The sequence below is a fragment of the Gavia stellata genome, chromosome 1, assembly GCF_030936135.1.
Source record: "Gavia stellata isolate bGavSte3 chromosome 1, bGavSte3.hap2, whole genome shotgun sequence".
NCBI classification, from domain to species: domain Eukaryota; kingdom Metazoa; phylum Chordata; class Aves; order Gaviiformes; family Gaviidae; genus Gavia; species Gavia stellata.
The window spans coordinates 16,350,336-16,369,238 of record NC_082594.1 but is presented as its reverse complement, the minus strand read 5'-3'; the positions used below and the strand labels follow the sequence as shown (position 1 = coordinate 16,369,238).

The following is an 18,903-nucleotide window of genomic DNA, read 5'->3' as shown; positions in this document are numbered from 1 at the left end:
GACCAAACATAACTTTCATTAAATAAATTTTTCTCCTTCAGTTTCACTTGAACTTTTCATAAATAAATGTATCAAACTGCAGTTAACCTAAATCATTATTATAGCCTTAAACTTTTGAAATTTTAAGTATCTTGTGCTTCCCGCTCAGTTAGAGCTAGTAAATGTGTCAGAACAAATCAAGAGTCATTTTATATGTCATTTTGCACTAGTATTAACTTAGTCATAACTGCTAAGGTTGTAGCTACTGATACGTAGTGGCAGCTGGGCTTCAGAAACTCAATTTATGTCTTTTTTTAAAGGGCAAGGTTCATACCTACACATTTGGGATCAGTCACTTTGGTGGCTGTCTGACCTTTTGTTACTGACTTTAAAATAGCGGTGTCATGGATGGCCTGCCTTTACTACACCGAAAAATAGAAAGGAAAAGTCAATATGGTTAAAGTTATTTGTTCACTTCTTATTTGCTCCAGTAATAGCTGTCGTTAGTGGTACTTCCAGTTTGAATATTACTGCCTTCAGATTACAGCCACCTGATTATGTTAAATGCTTGCACTGCTAGATAAAAGAGCTTGTTAACATCGGTAACGGCCTCTTGTAGCTAACTACGTGTTGTTATCTGGAGAGACAAGGTTAAGCTACCTCTAACCTTCTTGAAAGACAGTGGCCTCCATTTAGTGTTTCATTGCAAGGCATGATTTCCAGATTACAAATAATCATTGTTGCATGGTTTCAAAATTCAGCATCTTTTATTTTAAAGCCTGGTCACCAGAACAGAGCAGTGGTTTGGCCATTACTGTAGGTAAGAAAAATGCAGCCTCTGACTTCCTAGTGAGTGGCCTGCTGTAGGAAAATGGGTATCTTTCAGCATCCTTAGGACAAGTGGTAATAAAGGTCATTCTGATATGAAAATGAAACCTAGCAATGTGATGGATTGAAAGTATGGTAAAAGAAAAAGATATTTCAAAGTGTACATGTCTATACATTTGTTTATCTTTAAGAATAGAAATCAGAGTGCACTACAATGCCACATGAGAAATTATAATTAATCAGTGGAAATGTACACGCCTGAGTACTTATCACAGCATTTTTTTAAATGAAACTATGACTTTTCTTTTGCCTCTTACTTACCTAGCACTGTTGCTGTTACACAGTGTGTTCTGAGTTTGGGTTTTATTTGCTTGAAATACTTGTTGCTTTGTATATAAAATATAATATCTATAAATTCAATGTTCAGAGAAAATGTTGTTACTATTCCTTGTTACAGGGAAAAAAAGAAAGGCCTTATTTCCAGATTATTATAATTTACTATTACTAACTACAAGTTTATCTGCCTATCAGATACTTGTCCTCAAACAGCTCTGAATGCAATAGATGCATGTTGACTACTGTTCAAAAATAGCTATCATTGAGTTTCCTTTTATTAATTTAAATGTTAGGATAATTTGATCTCTTTTTCTTCAAGTTATAATTTACCCTAGGTTTTCCTTACAGACCTTCCACTGTCCTAGTCCCTAATTCGTATGTTCCAGTAAGAGATTCCAACTTCTTTTCATTTCTGCACTGGACCTCTTTGAACATGCGCCATTTCACCTCTGATTTGGTTTTGCAGAATCTCCTTCGTGCCTCAGTACATCCCTTAGCCCTGTTCCTCTGCAAACTTCTAGAAGCTGCTTCTCTGTTTATAGCTGTGGCATCTAAATGCCACAAATGAGGTGACCACAGAGAGGGCCCAACACATTCATCTTCTCTGTGTTCTTTTTTTCCTTAGTTTGTTTCTTTCTTCCTCTTTCTCATGTTTACTTGCCCCAAGAACATGCCTGTGTTTTTACCTTCCCCCCCCTCACTTCTCTTCCACTTCGATGACAAGGTCACAGTAGAGGAGGATGCTCCTTCAGGAGCATCCTTCGGCACCTTACTAAATTTGGTAGGCCATAGTTGTCCATCTAGGATGCTGTCTGGGCTCTTTTTAACCACAACTCTTTTGTGAACCCTTCCTGCTCCCTGAAGTGGAGAGCATCACCTCAGCTTTTGTTAGCCATCGTTTGTAGTTGTTTTGGCAGATAAACAGTCTTTTACCAAACCTGATCCAGTTACCCCAGGGAACTGCAGATGAGGAGGAAGAATTCAGAGAAGAGTTTACAGACATAGGGGGCTGCCTCTCTTCACTGGAGAGAGCTGCCAGTGTGTTGTGCCCGTCTTGTGGCAGTTATTGCCTATCCCAGGCATCATGCCTCATAGATGTTAAGCACCAAGATGTCAAAAGACTGGACTACAGTGATAAAGTACATAAACAAATGAAGAATCACAGAAATGTTAGAAAGTGCTTCTTGCTTTTAATTTGAGGACCAGGCAGCAATTCAGCATGGCTGGGAGGACTCACATGCTTTGCCATATTTGTGGTTCAGCAAAGTGAGTCATGGACAGCATGCTTCTCAAACTGGTGAGCTTCCCAGCCTCATCCCTGGTGTCTTCCTGATGCCTCTCCGTTCCTACTGACCCTGCCAAACCCCATGACTTGAGCCTGGCAGAGCCTGTGCTGCTGCAGGTCATGGACCCCTAGGCTTCAAACCATCTTCCTCAGCAACCAGTGCCATCTGGCTCTGCAGTCTCATATATCCTTGATAGCAGTGATTATGCCTCATGATCTCCACTTGTGAAAGTCCTAGGTGAAACAAGGAATATTCCCCATGACTCCCTGTCACTTATTGGAGATGAGTGGTGGGAGACAGGCTATAGACAAAGTCAGTCTGCAAAGGAGAGGGTAGCTTATCTTTGTCTGAAAGAGAGCCAAGAACAATATGTCAATGTCCATACATGTTTAACTCTAAGGACTGACTCAGGATTTGTCGTGCTGAGGTGTAATTTTGGAAGCTGAGGTATGGAAGTAATTTTTCTTCAGTAAAAGTAGCTATTAGAAGGTGGTTGGTAGCCCTGTTGCTTTGCCTGTATTTTTGCTGCTTATAGAACAGTTAATGCAATGCATGGCTGAAGTCTCATGTAATGTTGTTATGTTACTATGACACACATACGAAAATAAAAGCACTGTTGTCAGGGTGATGTAGTCAAATTATTACCACCCTGTTTTTCCAGTATTCAGTTAAAAAAATGTATTTTTTTTTTATGTTTTAACTAAAAGTTTTAATGACATTCTAAGTAATGGAAAAAACAATAGCCAAGTGATCGTATGCAAATTCATATAAACAAGGTAGTAGGAACTGAATAGATAGCACTGAAAATAGATTTGTCCTTCAGGTTCTGCTAGGGACAATGGTGAGAAAGGAGGAGAGGGTTTTGTGATGATGAGAACCGCTTTGATATTATTACTTGAAATAGCTACAAGCAGAAGCCATAGATAATAATAATCTTCAAACCAGAGGTTGAAAGCTCCAAGAAGCCAAGAATGACTGCAGCTGCCTTGAGTGATAGTGGAACAAAGCCATATAGTTGTGAATAGTTTATGCAGATGAAATATAATCACAGAGTCGAAATGTGCAGTCATCAGGTTTGAGATCCAAAAAGCAGGTGGTGCACATCTATCTCAGGGTTTTGGAGGGGTTCCCTGGCATCAACCGTCTCAAAGAATCATGGACTAAAGAAACAGTTTTGATGCCTACAATTAGATAACACATGGGGACCGTCACTTCAAACGCAATATTATTCCTTGTCTACAGTCTTCTCCAGACATCCAATGAGGCAGATTGTTCCTGTTTTAAAATAATGCCTCAGAACTCAATGCCACTTTTTTCTGGAAGTGCTAAATGGAAGCTAATGACAGAGAGCAAATGATTTCCAAGTTTTGCAACTGGCAGCCATTACCAGAGGATCCATGAGCTTTTCAAATCCATTTTTATGTACTTTAAATTGTGGCTTGTCAAAAACTGGGCAACCAAATCTGTAGAGAATGTGGCCAAGGTAGCCCAGCGCTCCTGAATTATTTATGACCTGATCATAGACTTTGCACATCTCTTTACTGTTTATTAAAAAAATTTGCATTAAAGATTTCACCAATAAAGTTTTGCTCCTGTATTCCTAGCAGAAAATGACCACTTTAATTACTAACGTTCTAATAGCCCTGCAGTTTCAGTGGTCACTTAGTGATACTATAGTGTGATGGGGATTCTTAACTTCTACTAACCTTAAGTACTGAAGAAATCACTACAGTTTTGCTGCCTCAAATTTGAGAGAAAGGAACATTTTAAGGAAGAAGAAACAGTAACAATATTGAATAAACAATCTTGTGACTTTTGGAACATTTGAATATTTTTCTATAGGAAAGGAAAAACATCACAATACCATGTATATCAAGTCTGGATCTGAAAGCAGCTCTGTTCCTTCTTGACTAAAGGAGAATTTTATTGATGAATTAGTATCATCAGTAAATTAGTATTAGATCAATTTTCTCTTCCATTGCTAAGAAATAATTGAATATATGCGTATATGTATGGTCCAGTGCAGCATTGAGTCTTGAGAGTATCAGCTGAACAGCTATCCTTCCATTTTCCCTTTCAGTTGCCAACTTAAAAAATGTGTAGCAGACACTGAGTCAGTGTAAAATAGTGAGCCCAGACATTGATCCACCTTCTTTAAATCCTTTCATTATAAATTCTGTTATTAGAAATTAAAATCTTGGTATGCTGTCACTTCAGTCTACTTTCCTTACCTGCCTATTCATGCTGATCATTAGCTATTCACTGCATATGCTCGTTTAATAATCATTCTGCAATGCTGCCTTTTTTTCCATTTTTCATGGTTTAATTATTCTAGTTGGAAATGAATAAAACTGCCAAAAGATCAAAGAAATGTCTTCTTCATTATTTAAGTAATGTTTGCCCATCACTCATCAGACAGGTGGATTGGGACTCAGGTGACCACATGTCAATATCTACAGTTTTGACATCTGTATCTAAGCTAGTCCTCCCAGGCTCCCTTTATAGACAATGGAGAGAAAAAAGCATTTTTAGGATGCAGTGTCATCCCAAATTAAGGTTCTAAAATAGTTCAGATGATTTGCACCCTAAAAATGCTAGTTTTAGTTGACTATAAATGGAAACAAGAGCGACTAGATTAGATGTTTGCTTTGTAGATGTCCAAAGGTAGGCGAGATGAATCCCATCCCTGTGCTCAAATTAATCATAAATGCCCAGGGGTTTTGTGCGATGACATTTCTAATGTGAATGTACTCCGGCTGTGGTTTTTGATGTAAAGGACATAGTGCCATTCAGTGCTCTGCACCGATGAGCAACTCCTTTTCAGCACAAGCACAAAAAGCAGTACAGTCATGTTAGGACTACATTTCAAATGGATTAGATTACCCTGCTTTTCACCTTTGCTAAATAGCACCAGCATATTAGCATGTCCATATTCTTTCCAGAAGGGATCAGTTTGGGGAACAGCCTTAATACTCTAACTGTAGACATACAGAGGTGGTGTTTAATATTTATGTTGGAAGATGAATGTAATGGTCTTGACTAGATTAGGTCCTGCTATTCAAAGCAGCGTATATCATATTACACAGAATAATAATAATACCTATCCTTGCCCCAGCAAGCTTACAAGGAGCTAGTTTATAAACAATGAAAAAGGAGGAACCTGAATGCAAGTAGCATTATTTAGGTATGACACATGGTAAAGGCCTCTTGCATTAAAGAGGGTTGAAAAAGGTTACAGGTGTTGAATGCTGAGACATTTTTTAGGTTCTACAGTTAATTTAGGACATTCCCTTAATGGTGACTTTTCCTGTGGGTTTTTCCCCTTAGGATGATTTCCAGCATGCAGCCTCAGAAACCAACTGGGAGTCAGTCACAAGCTCTGTCTCAGTAAGTAATTTGTTACTATTTTGCCCATGGATGGATGAATAGGATGACTTGAATTGAGCTCACTAAAATGGCACTTGCACAGAGGAACCATGTATTCACCTTCCGCAGAGGATGAAATAAGTGTTTATCCAACTCATACTGGAGTCAGCTGGTGTGTTTTTAAGGAGAAAGGATTCAGGATATGCCATCAGCTGTTGTAACCACATGAGATAGCCATTGGGAAACATTTCTTGCTTTCAAACTCATCTGCCAAGATGAAAGTACATGATAAATTCCTTGTAATGTTGCATTGTAAAATGCCTTGACCTAAATAGAAGACTATACTTAAAACAGGCTGGCAGGAAAATGGTTCTAGCTTTTCAATGTCAATACTGAGATTTTTTAAAGTGTTTGTAATAAAATATTGTATCAGAAGTCTCCATATTCAGTAGTGAAATGCAACTTGGGGGGCGGAGAGGGGGAGAGAAAACAAGTAATCCAGTATCCAGTATCAAATTTTATTTTTCTTTTCGTTACATTTGATTTGCGTCATTGGCCAAAAATCTGTCCCCTCTTTCATTTCCCAAGTAAAGTTAAATTCTGGGCAATGGCAATGTAGCATCAGAATTCATAATACAGGCAGTCCTCCTCTGTGTGCTCTTGCTGGCTGGTCAGCACCATGCCACAGCTCTTACAAACTCCTCTTAAAACACATGAGACGAGGATAAGCGCTCAAAGCAGACTTGAGACCAATGCTTGGAGAAGTCATGGAAGAGGGTTTAGTGATGACAGCTTTGTCACAGTAGCTACCAGGAGTTGCCAGTGGAGGAGCAGTAAATAAAATAAGGGTAAATTCTACTGATTAGTGTTCAAGCCAGGCAGCAAGTAGAGAGAAAATTCTGTATTGCCAAAATCAGAAGAGGTTAAACCAATCTCACTCATGTTACCCTTGAGTTTGCAAATGACACTTGCCCTTCATGATATGATGCATTGATAGCCTTGAACTAATTGTGCTGAAAGTTCTGAGTTTGCAAGGCTGAGATCTACTGGATGTACCAAGCAGGAGATGCTAAAACACTGTTTTACTGAAAGACATAAACTCATTAATATGGGGTTGGAAAAAAAATCTATGTGATAGAATACTTTTTTAAAAAATATGGTAGGCTGATGTTTGAGAATGTAAGCCTAGGGCTCCCTCATCAGGTAACTGTGAAAATGAGATCAAGTATATGGTAAACGCCATGTTAGTTATCCTCCTTATCACCGTAGGCACACAATATGCCAAACAATAACCCAGCATTCTTTTCATATTGAAAAAAAGTTTATTTCTCTTTTACGTCCATTTGTTTCTGAAAAGTTGTTGTTAATGTCTTACAGGTAGGGAAGTTCGGTGCAAATATTACAGGTAGCAAGCTGATGCCCAAGGTCACATGGAAACCTACAGCTAAACCAGAAGCAGAATCCCAGTTTCATTGGTTTTCCCATGCCATCCCCTATCTAATAAAATATACCTTCTTCCACTGGGCGTGCTTTGCAGCCACTAGCCCTTTCTTATCCTCAGGAAAATAAAGTAGAGAGGTTGAGTAATTTTTCCCAAAGGCACCAAGGAAAAGGTCTGAGGACATCCAAATTCTTCAGAAAAGAAAGGTTCAGGGATTCTGCTGTGGGTCTGACAGGCAGAAGGACAAACTCAGACCTGTCAGTTGCTGACAAGATGACATACTGTTCTGCTGATACTCAGTTAGCGTGGCAGATCTAAGTTTTGCCCCTCAAACCCACAGGCAACCCAAAGACTCATTTTAGGATCTGGGTACATTACAACTCTCAGAATGAAAATTTGAGGGTAAGCAAATCTATTCTTCCTTGTCTGATGTCATATCACAGAACCTTATTTCTTGGTTGTTTCTTTTTCTCGGAAAGCTAAAACCAATACTTCTGCCCTTAAACCAGCATCGCAAACCCAGGGAAAAAAGGAAACAAAATTCCATTCTTTGTGAAGTAATGTTACGACCAACTGTGATGCACATTGAACTGGCTGTCAGCTTCACAGTGCAGATAGAAAATATAGAAGAATGGGAGAATAGAAATTAGGGTAAAAGCACTGACAAAAAAGATACCTTTGTGTCCCATGAAATTAAAAATGCGTTCAGTGCTTTTTAGAGATGTCGAAGAGGTACATAATGTGGAAAAGCTTTGCTTTTCACTGCTTCTTGCATTTCACTCTTCCTTTTGCCCTCTCTTTGGATGTGATCTCAGAAGCCAGATTACGATGAGCACAAGCTCTTCTAAAGCTAGCGCCTCGTTCTTGGCAGGACAAAAGAGAGGCAGTTGGGTTGGCAGCTTTGAAGTTGCTTTTGGGCCTGTCACATGATGTTGCTGCCAGTAGGTTATCTGAGCTGTTGAAATAATTCCTCTTGACTTGGCTGTCACTGAGGAAAAGTTAAGCTTTCTTCTGTGTGTGAACGAGGTTGCACAAATCTCTTGAGTAGGAGCTTTTATATGAAAAGAAAATGGGGAATCCCTGCTGCCTGTATGAGTTTGAAATGCCCTGCAAATTCACAGCCTGACCTGCAGTTCTGTAATCAAATGCACAGTTGAACACGTGAAAAAAACTCTTGCATCATCTAAGCCACACACCTGTGGCCTGATTTTTATGCTGCTGTTTCTTCAGCATCCTTGCACCATCTCCCTCACTTCTGAAAGGTAGTCAGGGACTGACGTTTCCCTCTTGGGCTGCAGTCGCAGACTAGCCATGAACTCCACGGAGCTCCACTGAGCTCAATAAGCAAGTAGCATTTGGGTGCATTTTTCTTTTGTGACCTCAATAACTGCGTTAGCACACTGCATGATACCCGCCTACAGCACAGTCTTTCCTGCAGCATTGTTTAGGTAACAATGCTGTGTTCACTTTGCTGGTGTGAGCTTTTCATCTCTGGGGCTCCTGGCTCTCTCATGATCTCTATTCCAAGCCACTTAGAAGTCAGGAGAGATGCTTTGAGGTATGCTTTCCCTTCTAGTGGGTCATGAATTTTTACAGCCATCTGCACTGTGTCTTATTTGGCACTGCATTGTAGAGGCATTGCAGTCCTAAGTGGGCCCTCTGAAACTTCTTGTGCTGTTGGCGATAAGCAGTAAAGCGCAGCTATGCTTTCCTGACCGCACTATTGTAGTGTTTTCTATTTCTTCTCTTTCTTGTTTTTAATAATTTGGACTGTCTGTACTTTCAGCAAACATGCAGTAAAACATAAAGGCTTGTTAATATTGTGATATAACTTAAAGACAAAAGTTTTATTTTAAAAGACATACATACTTTAAAACTATTTTGGTAAGCATTGAAGGACACAATCCTGCAAACAAGTGAATAACTTTACTCAAATGAGTTGGCCTTTCCATTACTACCCAACTGAGTGAAGTTAATCACAAAGATTAATAGTTTAACATATGCATTTACTTGGGAGATGAGGCAAAAAATTATTTTGGGGAGCCATTAATTTTAAATGGCATATTTCCACTACATTACTTCAGAGCCGGGTTTTTATGAGAGAAGAGGTTTTCCAGGGGTTTTCCCCCAATGTTTTAACTTTTAAGACCAAAATCCAAACAGAACTCTTGTGGTATCTTACACTTCTTGTTGGACAAAATCAGTTATTTTGATTGTGGTTCTTCAGAAAGTAACAGATCTGCATTAATAGTTTTTCTTGCACATATTTTACACATACTATGAGGCTTTGTGGTTGGAAAGGGGAAAAAGTGATATCAGGGTAATGAATATTGTGTTTCTAAATAATGATTATGAAAAATGCTTAAAGTCCTCTCCAGTAAAAATGAAATTGCTGCGGTCTTTCTGTCAAAGTCAAGTTGTGCCACAAGCTCAGTGGGAAAGAAATGTGCTCAGAGAATGGTACTTGGCCCTTCCTGGTTGGAAATAATATTCCATTTGGTATTGTGATATAACTGTGAGGATATCACTATGTTGGTAAACCCAATACTCATTGTTACATTGCTGAGATTCAAATATCATGGTTTTTCTTGTTTGTCTAGTAACCTGTAGTTTTGGTAAAAGGGTGGGAGAATTGTCATTCATCGGTATTTCATAACACATTTAATATTTGGGAATAAAGGGCCATCTTTTCAAGTCTTCAGCCAAGCCAAATTTGTTGTCCAAGTTGACCAGGGAAAGAAAGACAATCTAGTGGACTTGTTGCCTTTGTCTTTCTCTGCTGTGGTTTCTGATCTGCCTACTATGCATTTACCAACACAGCTGGTGGAGCTGTGAAGGCACCACCCCAGCACCACAAGGCATCTCCCTTCTGTGGTCATGGCCATCACAGTGGTTTCAAAAGACACTTCCATTACTTCTTTGTATATGTGCAAACCGTTGTTCCCTTTGAGGAGTGGGTGTGCATGTTGACAGTCCAGCAATGGCAGTGCTTCCACTCCCTGCATCTCCTCTGGGATTTGCTTGGGAGTTCCTTGATGTCTCTTCTCCTTGCAAAAGAAAACACAGGCATGAGAAAGCCTGACCCAGCTAAGGACTTCAAAAGATGGCCCAAAGCAGCTGTTTCAGTCAATAATGAGATGAGTTTCTCAGTAACTGTTTTCAATTGTTTTAAGTGGTGCTGTAATTTATTCCAAGTACACTGAGATGTATGTCACTCTTAGGGGGTATCCTATCCCTCTCCATCAGTGACTGACCCTACGCTCACGGCAGAAGCACTGGATCAGACCATTGCTGCATTTGACACGGTGGAGGATCTGCTCAAACACTTTAACCCGGACTCCTGGCAAGAAGATCTCGAGAATTTGTACACAGACAGTGGCCACCATTATCGAGGCAGGAGCTACCACGACAGGAAGTCCAAAGGTAGGAAAAGACACTATATACATACTTTGGGGCAAGACCAGGTTATTTCTGCACTCCTCACAGAAATGTCTATTGGTAAGGTATTAGATTCTGGTGCCCGTGTTCCTGTTGGAGCCACAGGGCAAGCTACCGCCTGGTAAAACCAGGGATAAGTCAGTTAATCCTTAATCATTTTCTTACTGAGTAGAATCTTGCCTGAGAAATTGGACTGAAAACTGCCCATCATTATGATGAATTCACAAATAAAAACACAGGCCCATGTGTAAAGGACAGATGGTTTTCAGCTTCCCACTCTTAAACATTGCTTTGTGTGTAAGGCATGGGGCTCCTAATTACCTGCGCTATCATCCTCCTTTAAATACCCTGCTTAGGGATTGTTCTCTGTTGAGTGAGGAATAATCACTTTTATCACATTGTGCTTAGGGAAGCATCTGGTGCAGACACCTGTATGTGCAGCTGTTTTTTTAGGATGTGAACATCACACTGTTTTTCATTATGTTGGCGGGGAACATTGTTATGGTTTAACATCTTTGTCTGTAATTGAGCAAAGCACACATTTCTGGGTTATGTTTCTTGTTTCCTTCTGTTAGTTCAAATCATCCACCAAATGGTAAAGCAAAGGGACGTTAAGCTAGCAGTACAAACCCATAATGATAAAGAAACGCTATTTAGAAGAGACAGTCGTGCTCTGGGGTAACCAAGCACTGAAGAGCCTGATGAAATTGCTCTTTGTGTGCAAGCACAGATCTAGGAGGTCTGTTAGGGTTCTCCAAGATGACAGTTGCTGTAGTTTTCACAGAAGATTTGGAGTGAAACATTTTATATGAGTTGTCTTCTTAATATTGTCTTCCATTTCCAAGATACGCATTCATATGCATTCTTCTTTATAACCTTATAAATGTAATGCCCAAGTCACAGTTCTCATTCTGTGCAATCTACAGTTTATTTTCATCTCAAATCCCATCCCCATTGTGTTAAGCGTGTGCTAAGCAGGGAGAGAGGATTTTGATTCTGTGTTTGTAACTTACTTCCTATCAAACGATGAGGCTTTAGTGTGCTTTGATCTGAGAAAGGTTATGTAGGCTGCATCCGTATTAGGAAAAATAGTGTCAAGGAATGTTCCCAGGCCCTGAAAACCAATCATCATGTTGCTAAATTGTCAGCCTGGTCTCTGCTTAGTTTTGTCCCAGGCTAAGTGTCATTCTTGGAGGTCATTGCTGGGCAAAACCAGGAGCTGGCAGAGGCGGGCTGCCATTCCTGGTGGGCAGTTTGCATGTGGCCACCTTGACTTGGAGGGTAAGAGGTTTACCCTCTGGTGTGTCCTGTCCCATGGCTGTTCACCTTTGTGCAGGAGAATGGCCTCAGGCACATACAATGTATTAGTAGATATGCAGCCAGATTGGCCTGCAGTTTCCAAGACATGTTGTCTGTCTGGTTTTGGGCTCAGCGCTTCAAAGGAATCTGCGATAAAGCCCTGAGCACCCAACCGGTAAAAACTGAACCCCTTTACTTTGTTCCATTTTGGCACGTCAGAAATTTTAGGCAACTATAACAGCCCATATTTTGTGAAAAAGGTCACCTGACTGCCGCTGCATCACTTCTGAGATCAGCTTGATCTCATTTAGGGGTCTGTGAAACATGAGCTGGGTGTCCCTTATTCCCAGGCTGGATTTGGACTGATAGACATGTATATAAAAGAAATAAAGACCCTGTTTTGATTTTAATAGAAGCTGATTAGAAACCTGGATCCTGTACGGGTTCTGCTCTCCAGATTCCATTTGATTCTCAGATTATATTTGGCCTAGTACCCCATATGTTTAAATGACCACATATAGATAATATAGCATTTGCTACTGTACTGGTACTGATCATGTAGGCTACAGGTATCAATCTGCTCTGGTAGTGCTCGGAAAATTCAGATGCATAAAGGTTTCTCCATTTAGTATAAATGTAATTCAGCTGCTTGTGTAACAAAACACTGTAAAAGACATAAAGAGTTTTCCAGTTATTATTTTAACACTTGATTTATTTTAATAGGATTTTTTTGTTGTTGTTTTGGTTACAGGAATAAGCAAAAAAAAGTTTTGTAACAGTTTTTCTTTGTCTTCAAACTAAAGGCCAAATTCCCTGACTGTTAGCAGCCCTCCGGACAAAAGTACCTCATCACAATCAAATCCTTAAAAAATTTCAGTTAAGAATTTTTATTTAGTCATAAACTTTTTACAAGATTAAAGGCTTGTTCTTGGATGACGTCAGGAGTGAGGAATAGCTTTAACAAGTCCTTAAATTAGAAATGCTTGGTGGCTTTTAAGCACAAACACTGTCGATCTCTGAGGAATGTTTATAGGCACTGGGATAACCTTGCAGCAAAGAGAGCAATAGATTATATCATCATTTATTTCAGATATCTATCTGTTTCTGCTTCCAGCTTTGGTTTTTTTTTACATCCTTAGTTAGAACAGCCCTGAGGCAGATTAGAAAAATTTTATGTAATCTCTGCCTATCTTTCACAGCATTTTCAGAACATGTTCTATAAATGGCATAAATGAATCACTAATGATTTCACTCCTATCCAACTCTCTGCCCGTACCAAATTGTGCAACAAAATTGAGCTTAAGAGATGGTGTTGCTGAATATCAATTCTGATAACAGGGATGTGTGATAAATGGCATTTAAATGGTATATTTTCTTAATTTGGCAATCAATAATCCACAAAGATAAGGACCAGGGTCAAGGAAATAAGAAGTACAGTATTTTAGCATAGCTGAAACTTGCAGAATCACAGAATAGATGAAGTGGGAATGTGCATCAGGAGATTGCGTAGTCCAACCCTCCTGCTCAAGGCATGGTCACCACCAGCAGGTTGCTTGGGACCATGTCCAGTCGAGTTTTGAGTATCTCCAAGGATGGACACTCCACGACCTCTGTGGGCACCCTGTGTCTGATCAACCTGGGAACAAAAAAAAAAAATTTTAAACATTTAAATAAGTTTTCCTGTGTTACAGTTTGAGTCCAATACCTCTTGTCTTTTCAAAGACTCTGGTTTCATCTTCTTTGCTCCCTCCCATCATGTATTTATACACAGTTATAAGATTGATCCCTCCCTGGATATATCTCCTGCAAGAACCTTAAAGATGAAGAGTGTGTTGATTAAATCTATATGTATGATAACTCCATTCCATCCACAAAATCTGATCTCACACCTCTACAACACTGATGCAACTCTATTAAGTTAAGTTCATTTCTTTCTATTTACACTATTGAAGTGCGATATTGGTATCAGGTGTGTCTCGCTAATAACCACATGAAGTTTTCAATTTAATTCTACATATGTTCAGTGAGGTTTGCTGTTAACCACTCCAGCAAAAGTCAACTATAGAATTGCAGTGAAACCCAGACTGGTATTAAAGGACAGAAAAGAAAGGGGAAGATACACATTCATATTTTCAAAATCCTTAAATGAGAGAGAGGCCTTGCATAAGCTATAAACTACAGTGTCCACCTCCCACGTGAAAGTAGATGTTTCAAATAACCTTTGCAGCAGCTGTAAATATACTCAAAAAGGTTTGTTAGCCGTTGCTGCATTTTAGAAACTCTGAAAGTATGAATATTCAGCCTTAAGCTCATCCTAGACTCTTAGAGAAAAAGCAGTTCATTCCAAATAAAGTATATCCCTTAAAATAATTCATTTTGCATTGCTGTAATATGTTGTAGCTGACCTCAGTGTCATAGTAATTTGGCTATTACAAATATAAAGCATCTCTAAAAGGGTATCACTGGCTCTTGGGCTATTTAATACTGTTCTTAGCAAGAACAGAGGTAGATATAAAAAAGAAAACAGCCATACTCTACAATTATGTTGAACTTCTAGACAAATAGGTCTCTATTCTTTTAGAGAGTCATAAGGAGCATTCAGACATGTTTGAAGGAAACCTCTTCATCCTGCAGTTTAAATTTTTGAAAGCATCAATGTATCTGCTTGATAATATTAGAAGAGCTCCTCAGAGATACTGTTGTAAACAGTTCCAACGATCAGTTAAACATCATTTAACTTTTCCCACATGCTTGTTTGCATTTGTCTTTTGTTGTTCACTCTGAAGTTTTACATCCCATTGAAAAAGGCTTTATAATTTTAAAAAGAAAACACCTCTGCCTGTGAAATGGTTTGTGTACAAATGAAGAAAGAAAGGAGAAAGAAAAAGTTCAGTGTTTCTCATAGAAGTAAATGCAAATGTCTAGGGGATGCTACCTAGAGCACGGGGTCATATTTAAAAAGGAAGGTTTTTTCCACAAATAAACCTAGGAAGCAGGAACACGTGGATAGATACATTCTGCTAATTAACAAGACTACACATGCCTCTGAGTTAATTTTCATTTTGGGAAATAGTATGCAAGAAGCTATTGGCTATCAGAAGAAATTAATCAGGTGGGACATTCTTGCAATAAAACCTGTCTGCAGTGACAGCTTTACAAGTTAAATAAATTAACACTTTCTGGCATAGCCACACTGCTCTCTGGAAGGGGAGTAGCGAGATGAGACCACAAGTCTTGATGGAATGTTTCTGCTGTCCATTGCCAAACAGGTTCCCAAGATCAGGCAAGTTTTGCCATGTCCTTACCAATAGCTTTTAATTGTCTTTACTTACAATGGTCTAGCAAGAAGTTAAAATTTTAACTCAGGAATGTGATTTCTCAGGGGTTGGCAAACAGTGGCCAATGAATTACTGCAAACATCCATTTACTCTCCCCTGAAAGGTTCTGGGATGGCTGCCAGCAAGTTTCAGTGCACCAGACAGGGAGTGCAGGCATCACAAATGCTGAATGCCCGCTCATTCACAGCAAATGTGAATATCCCAAGTAGATGGAATACCTTCTCAAATAGCTGCTAATTTAAAGTATTCCCTGTGCTTAAAAAAAAGGATATTTCTTCCACCCTTCTTCAGTTGGGAACCAAGTTGTCTGTTGCATGCAAACTACACACATTCATTCATTGCACAGTCTAATTCAGATACACATCCGTACTCTTCCCTCTCTGCAACAAATGAGATTTTTCCTCACACTTTATGTGACATTATTGTCGGTCACTGCAGTCAAAGCTTTTCTTATTAAACGCTTTTTTTAAATGCTAGTGAAAATTGCAGCATATTATTTATCACTGGAATAAGCTGTTCAATTCCATTGATTTCAATGAAGATATGTCCATTTACGACACTGATGATTTGGCCTGCTTTTGCTACTTGACCCATACCACAGCTGATAATTGGTTTGCCAGTCTATAATAGGTCCATATATTGTGAACCTTGTTTCATGTGGACAGTTATAATCCCACTGAAATTCTGATCTCTCATTCCTCTAAAAATAATAGTTGCTGTATTAAGGAGGTTTGACTTGGCATTGTGATTCTGTAGTAAATCCAAATTGCAGCATCTTCTCCCCAGCTCCCATGAGAAAGACTTGGACAGATCCCAAAGTTTTCAAGTAAATTTAACGACGTGCTTATTGTGGTATCATTAAGCATGTGCAGTGGAACAGTGATTACTGTCAGCCATATGTATTGAAGACTAAAAGCCACAGGGTTTGGTCAACAGTCGGTATGGAGAAGAATAATTTCATCATTTTTCGTACATTTAGATGATTTAACCAGTGGAAGGTGTGACTGTTTATCATATGTATGGGACTGCATTTTCCAACTCAAGTTCAGCCACACCATAGCTTCACTCAGCCACAGCACTGCTCTGAATGTCTTTGACTGCTTGTACAGTACCTCTACTCTACCTGACACAGCCCTGGCACACACCTTTATGCTAGTGGAGCATGAATGCTGGGGATAAAGGATTTGATACATTCATAGGTCTCTGAGAAATTCCATGCTCTATACAAGGAATTTTTAAAGCCAAGCATCAAAATTAAAACAGCAGCACAGCAACCTTTGTTATAAACTGTAAGCCACACATGAAAAGGGATCAGAGTCAAATTAGAGCTGAGCTCTGGATCCCCAGTTGACACACAATACTCCATCCACACTGCAGTTCTATCCCTTGCTGATGCACAAAATATGAACAGGGGCAAGCTAACAAATGCAGGCCCTTTTCGTGAGTACATCTCTTTAGCTGCCAAAAAGAGCACAAGAGTTAGAAATTTTAGCAGAATTGGCACTGGTTTGCATGCCTTCGGCAGGAGACCCAAGGAGATGTAGATTTCTGCTTGACATCCAGGGGAGGATGGTCAGTGGCTGGGAAGTCTCTGCACCCATTCCCTGTATAATGTGGGCAAGTCCCTTCAGTGAGAGTTAGGTATTTTAACATCTATGAGGATCTAAGCCTTATAGTATGTCTACATACAGATGATTCTTAACATGGCCTGTCATCAGCATAGTCCATTTGTCATCATTGAACCTCATGAGGTTCTCGCCAGCACATTTCTCCAGCCTACTGAGGTCCTTCTGAAAGGCAGCCCTGCAGCATGTGGACAAATTTCCCTAATGTGATGTCACTGACAAGCTTGCTGAGGGTTCACATCATTCCGTCGTTCAGATCATTAGTGAAGATCTTTAGCAGTATTGACCCCAGCGTTACCCCCTGAGGAACACTGCTAATAACCAGCCACCAGTTGTACTTGGAATTGCTGACCATTTTGCTCAAGCCTCGTGGACCTTCCAGTTCTCTACCGACTTTGTAGTCTACCTATCCCATCATGTCTCAGCAGCTTGGCTGCAAGAATGCTCTGGATCACTGTCAAAAATCAGCAGACGCCTCTGCCGCTTTCACCTCATCCAGCAAGACAGTTGTCTCATCATAGCAGACTCTCAGGTTGGTTCATCGCAATTTGCCCTTGGTAAATCTATTCTAGCTGTTCCCAGTCACCCTCTTGGCTTTCATGTGCCTGGACATTGCTTCCAGGGGGATTTGCCCCTTAATTTTACCATGGACTGAGGTTAGGCTGACTGGTCTGCACCTGCCTGAATCCTTCTTGCCTTGCTTGTAGATGGCCTTGACATAGAATCATAGAACACCAGGTTGGAAGGGACGTCAAGGATCATCTGGTCCAACCTTTCTTGGCAAAAGCACCATCTAGACAAGATGGCCCAGCACCCTGTCCAGCCAAGTCTTACAAGTGTCCAGTGTTGGGGAATCCACCACTTCCCTGGGGAGATTATTCCAATGGCTGATTGTTCTCATTGTGAAAAATTTTCCTCGTGTGTCCAACCAGAATGTCCCCAGGAGTAACTTGTACCCATAAGTGTTACATGTGGTATAGGAATACTGTGACAAGGTGGCTACCACCTCTTACACCTCAGCTCTGGTCTGTGCCTCACGCATGAAAAAATGTGTAAAATGTTCAGATATGACAATGTTAGGGCCATTTATGAATTTGGAACAGATAAAGTGTTAAAAGAAACCCCAACAGACCACATGTCTTTTTAAAATTAATCAGTGACTAGCAACACAGGTTTTCTCTCCTCTCCAATCTTTAAGGCTCTCCCTTCTGAATAAGACATGGTATTAGCTGCAGTCCCTGATTTCAGTGCTTGCCATCGATTAAGATCAATGTTTCAAGGTAAGTTCATGCCATAGCATTCCGTGAAATGAGGATGGATTTAAGCATAGGATTTAAGGGGGAGGAGGGGGCAAATGCTGTACCCCAAATATCCAGCTTACTGCTCCAGTGCATCTTTTTGTGTCTGCCTTGCCTGTAAACTGAATCTCTGATGCAGACATTCTGTAATAATACTTTGAAGTTATTTGCATCCAGTCTACAGAACCTTTTAGTTCTAGTTTTAAATTAAGGACTCCAGTGGTTTCAGTCCTTGATAAGTAAAGCAGCAGGATTTCACACCAATCACACCAGGGCTCGGTTACATTTTAGTCACAGCAGTGAAGTGATGCATGAAACTGACTGTACTGTAAAATCTCATTGTTACATGGATGAGGAAATGGACTGGCTCCAGACAGTAAAACAATCCCAAGATGGGGAAAAACGCATATCGAAGCTTTCAGCAGACAGAGTGGTTAAGAGCAAAACGTGTTCTTTTGTTAGGGGCTGCAAACCATGGTCTAAAGCTAATTAGGCAATGGGAGCTGTTCTTGGGTATCAGTGTGATGCTACCAGAGTACAGTACACGCTGTTCACAGAAGACATTGCGCACTCACCTTATCCCACCAAGTGCTGGATTTCTGTAGAGCAGAGTGAAAAAGAGCATAGGTGCTTACCTCCACGTGAATTTTTATGGAGGATGGCTTGTGC

General features: G+C 40.0%; 1 protein-coding gene across 3 annotated transcripts in view; it reads left to right on the top strand.

Annotated features, from left to right (window-relative positions):
• Positions 1-18,903, top strand: part of PDGFD (platelet derived growth factor D) — a 145,824-nt gene that overhangs the window by 106,336 nt on the left and 20,585 nt on the right. For all 3 annotated transcript variants that reach the window (XM_059816658.1, XM_059816652.1, XM_059816643.1), the window contains 2 exons: positions 5,757-5,816; positions 10,458-10,659. In XM_059816658.1, coding sequence (XP_059672641.1) covers positions 5,757-5,816; positions 10,458-10,659 — 262 coding nt within the window. The remainder of the gene's footprint in view (positions 1-5,756; positions 5,817-10,457; positions 10,660-18,903) is intronic.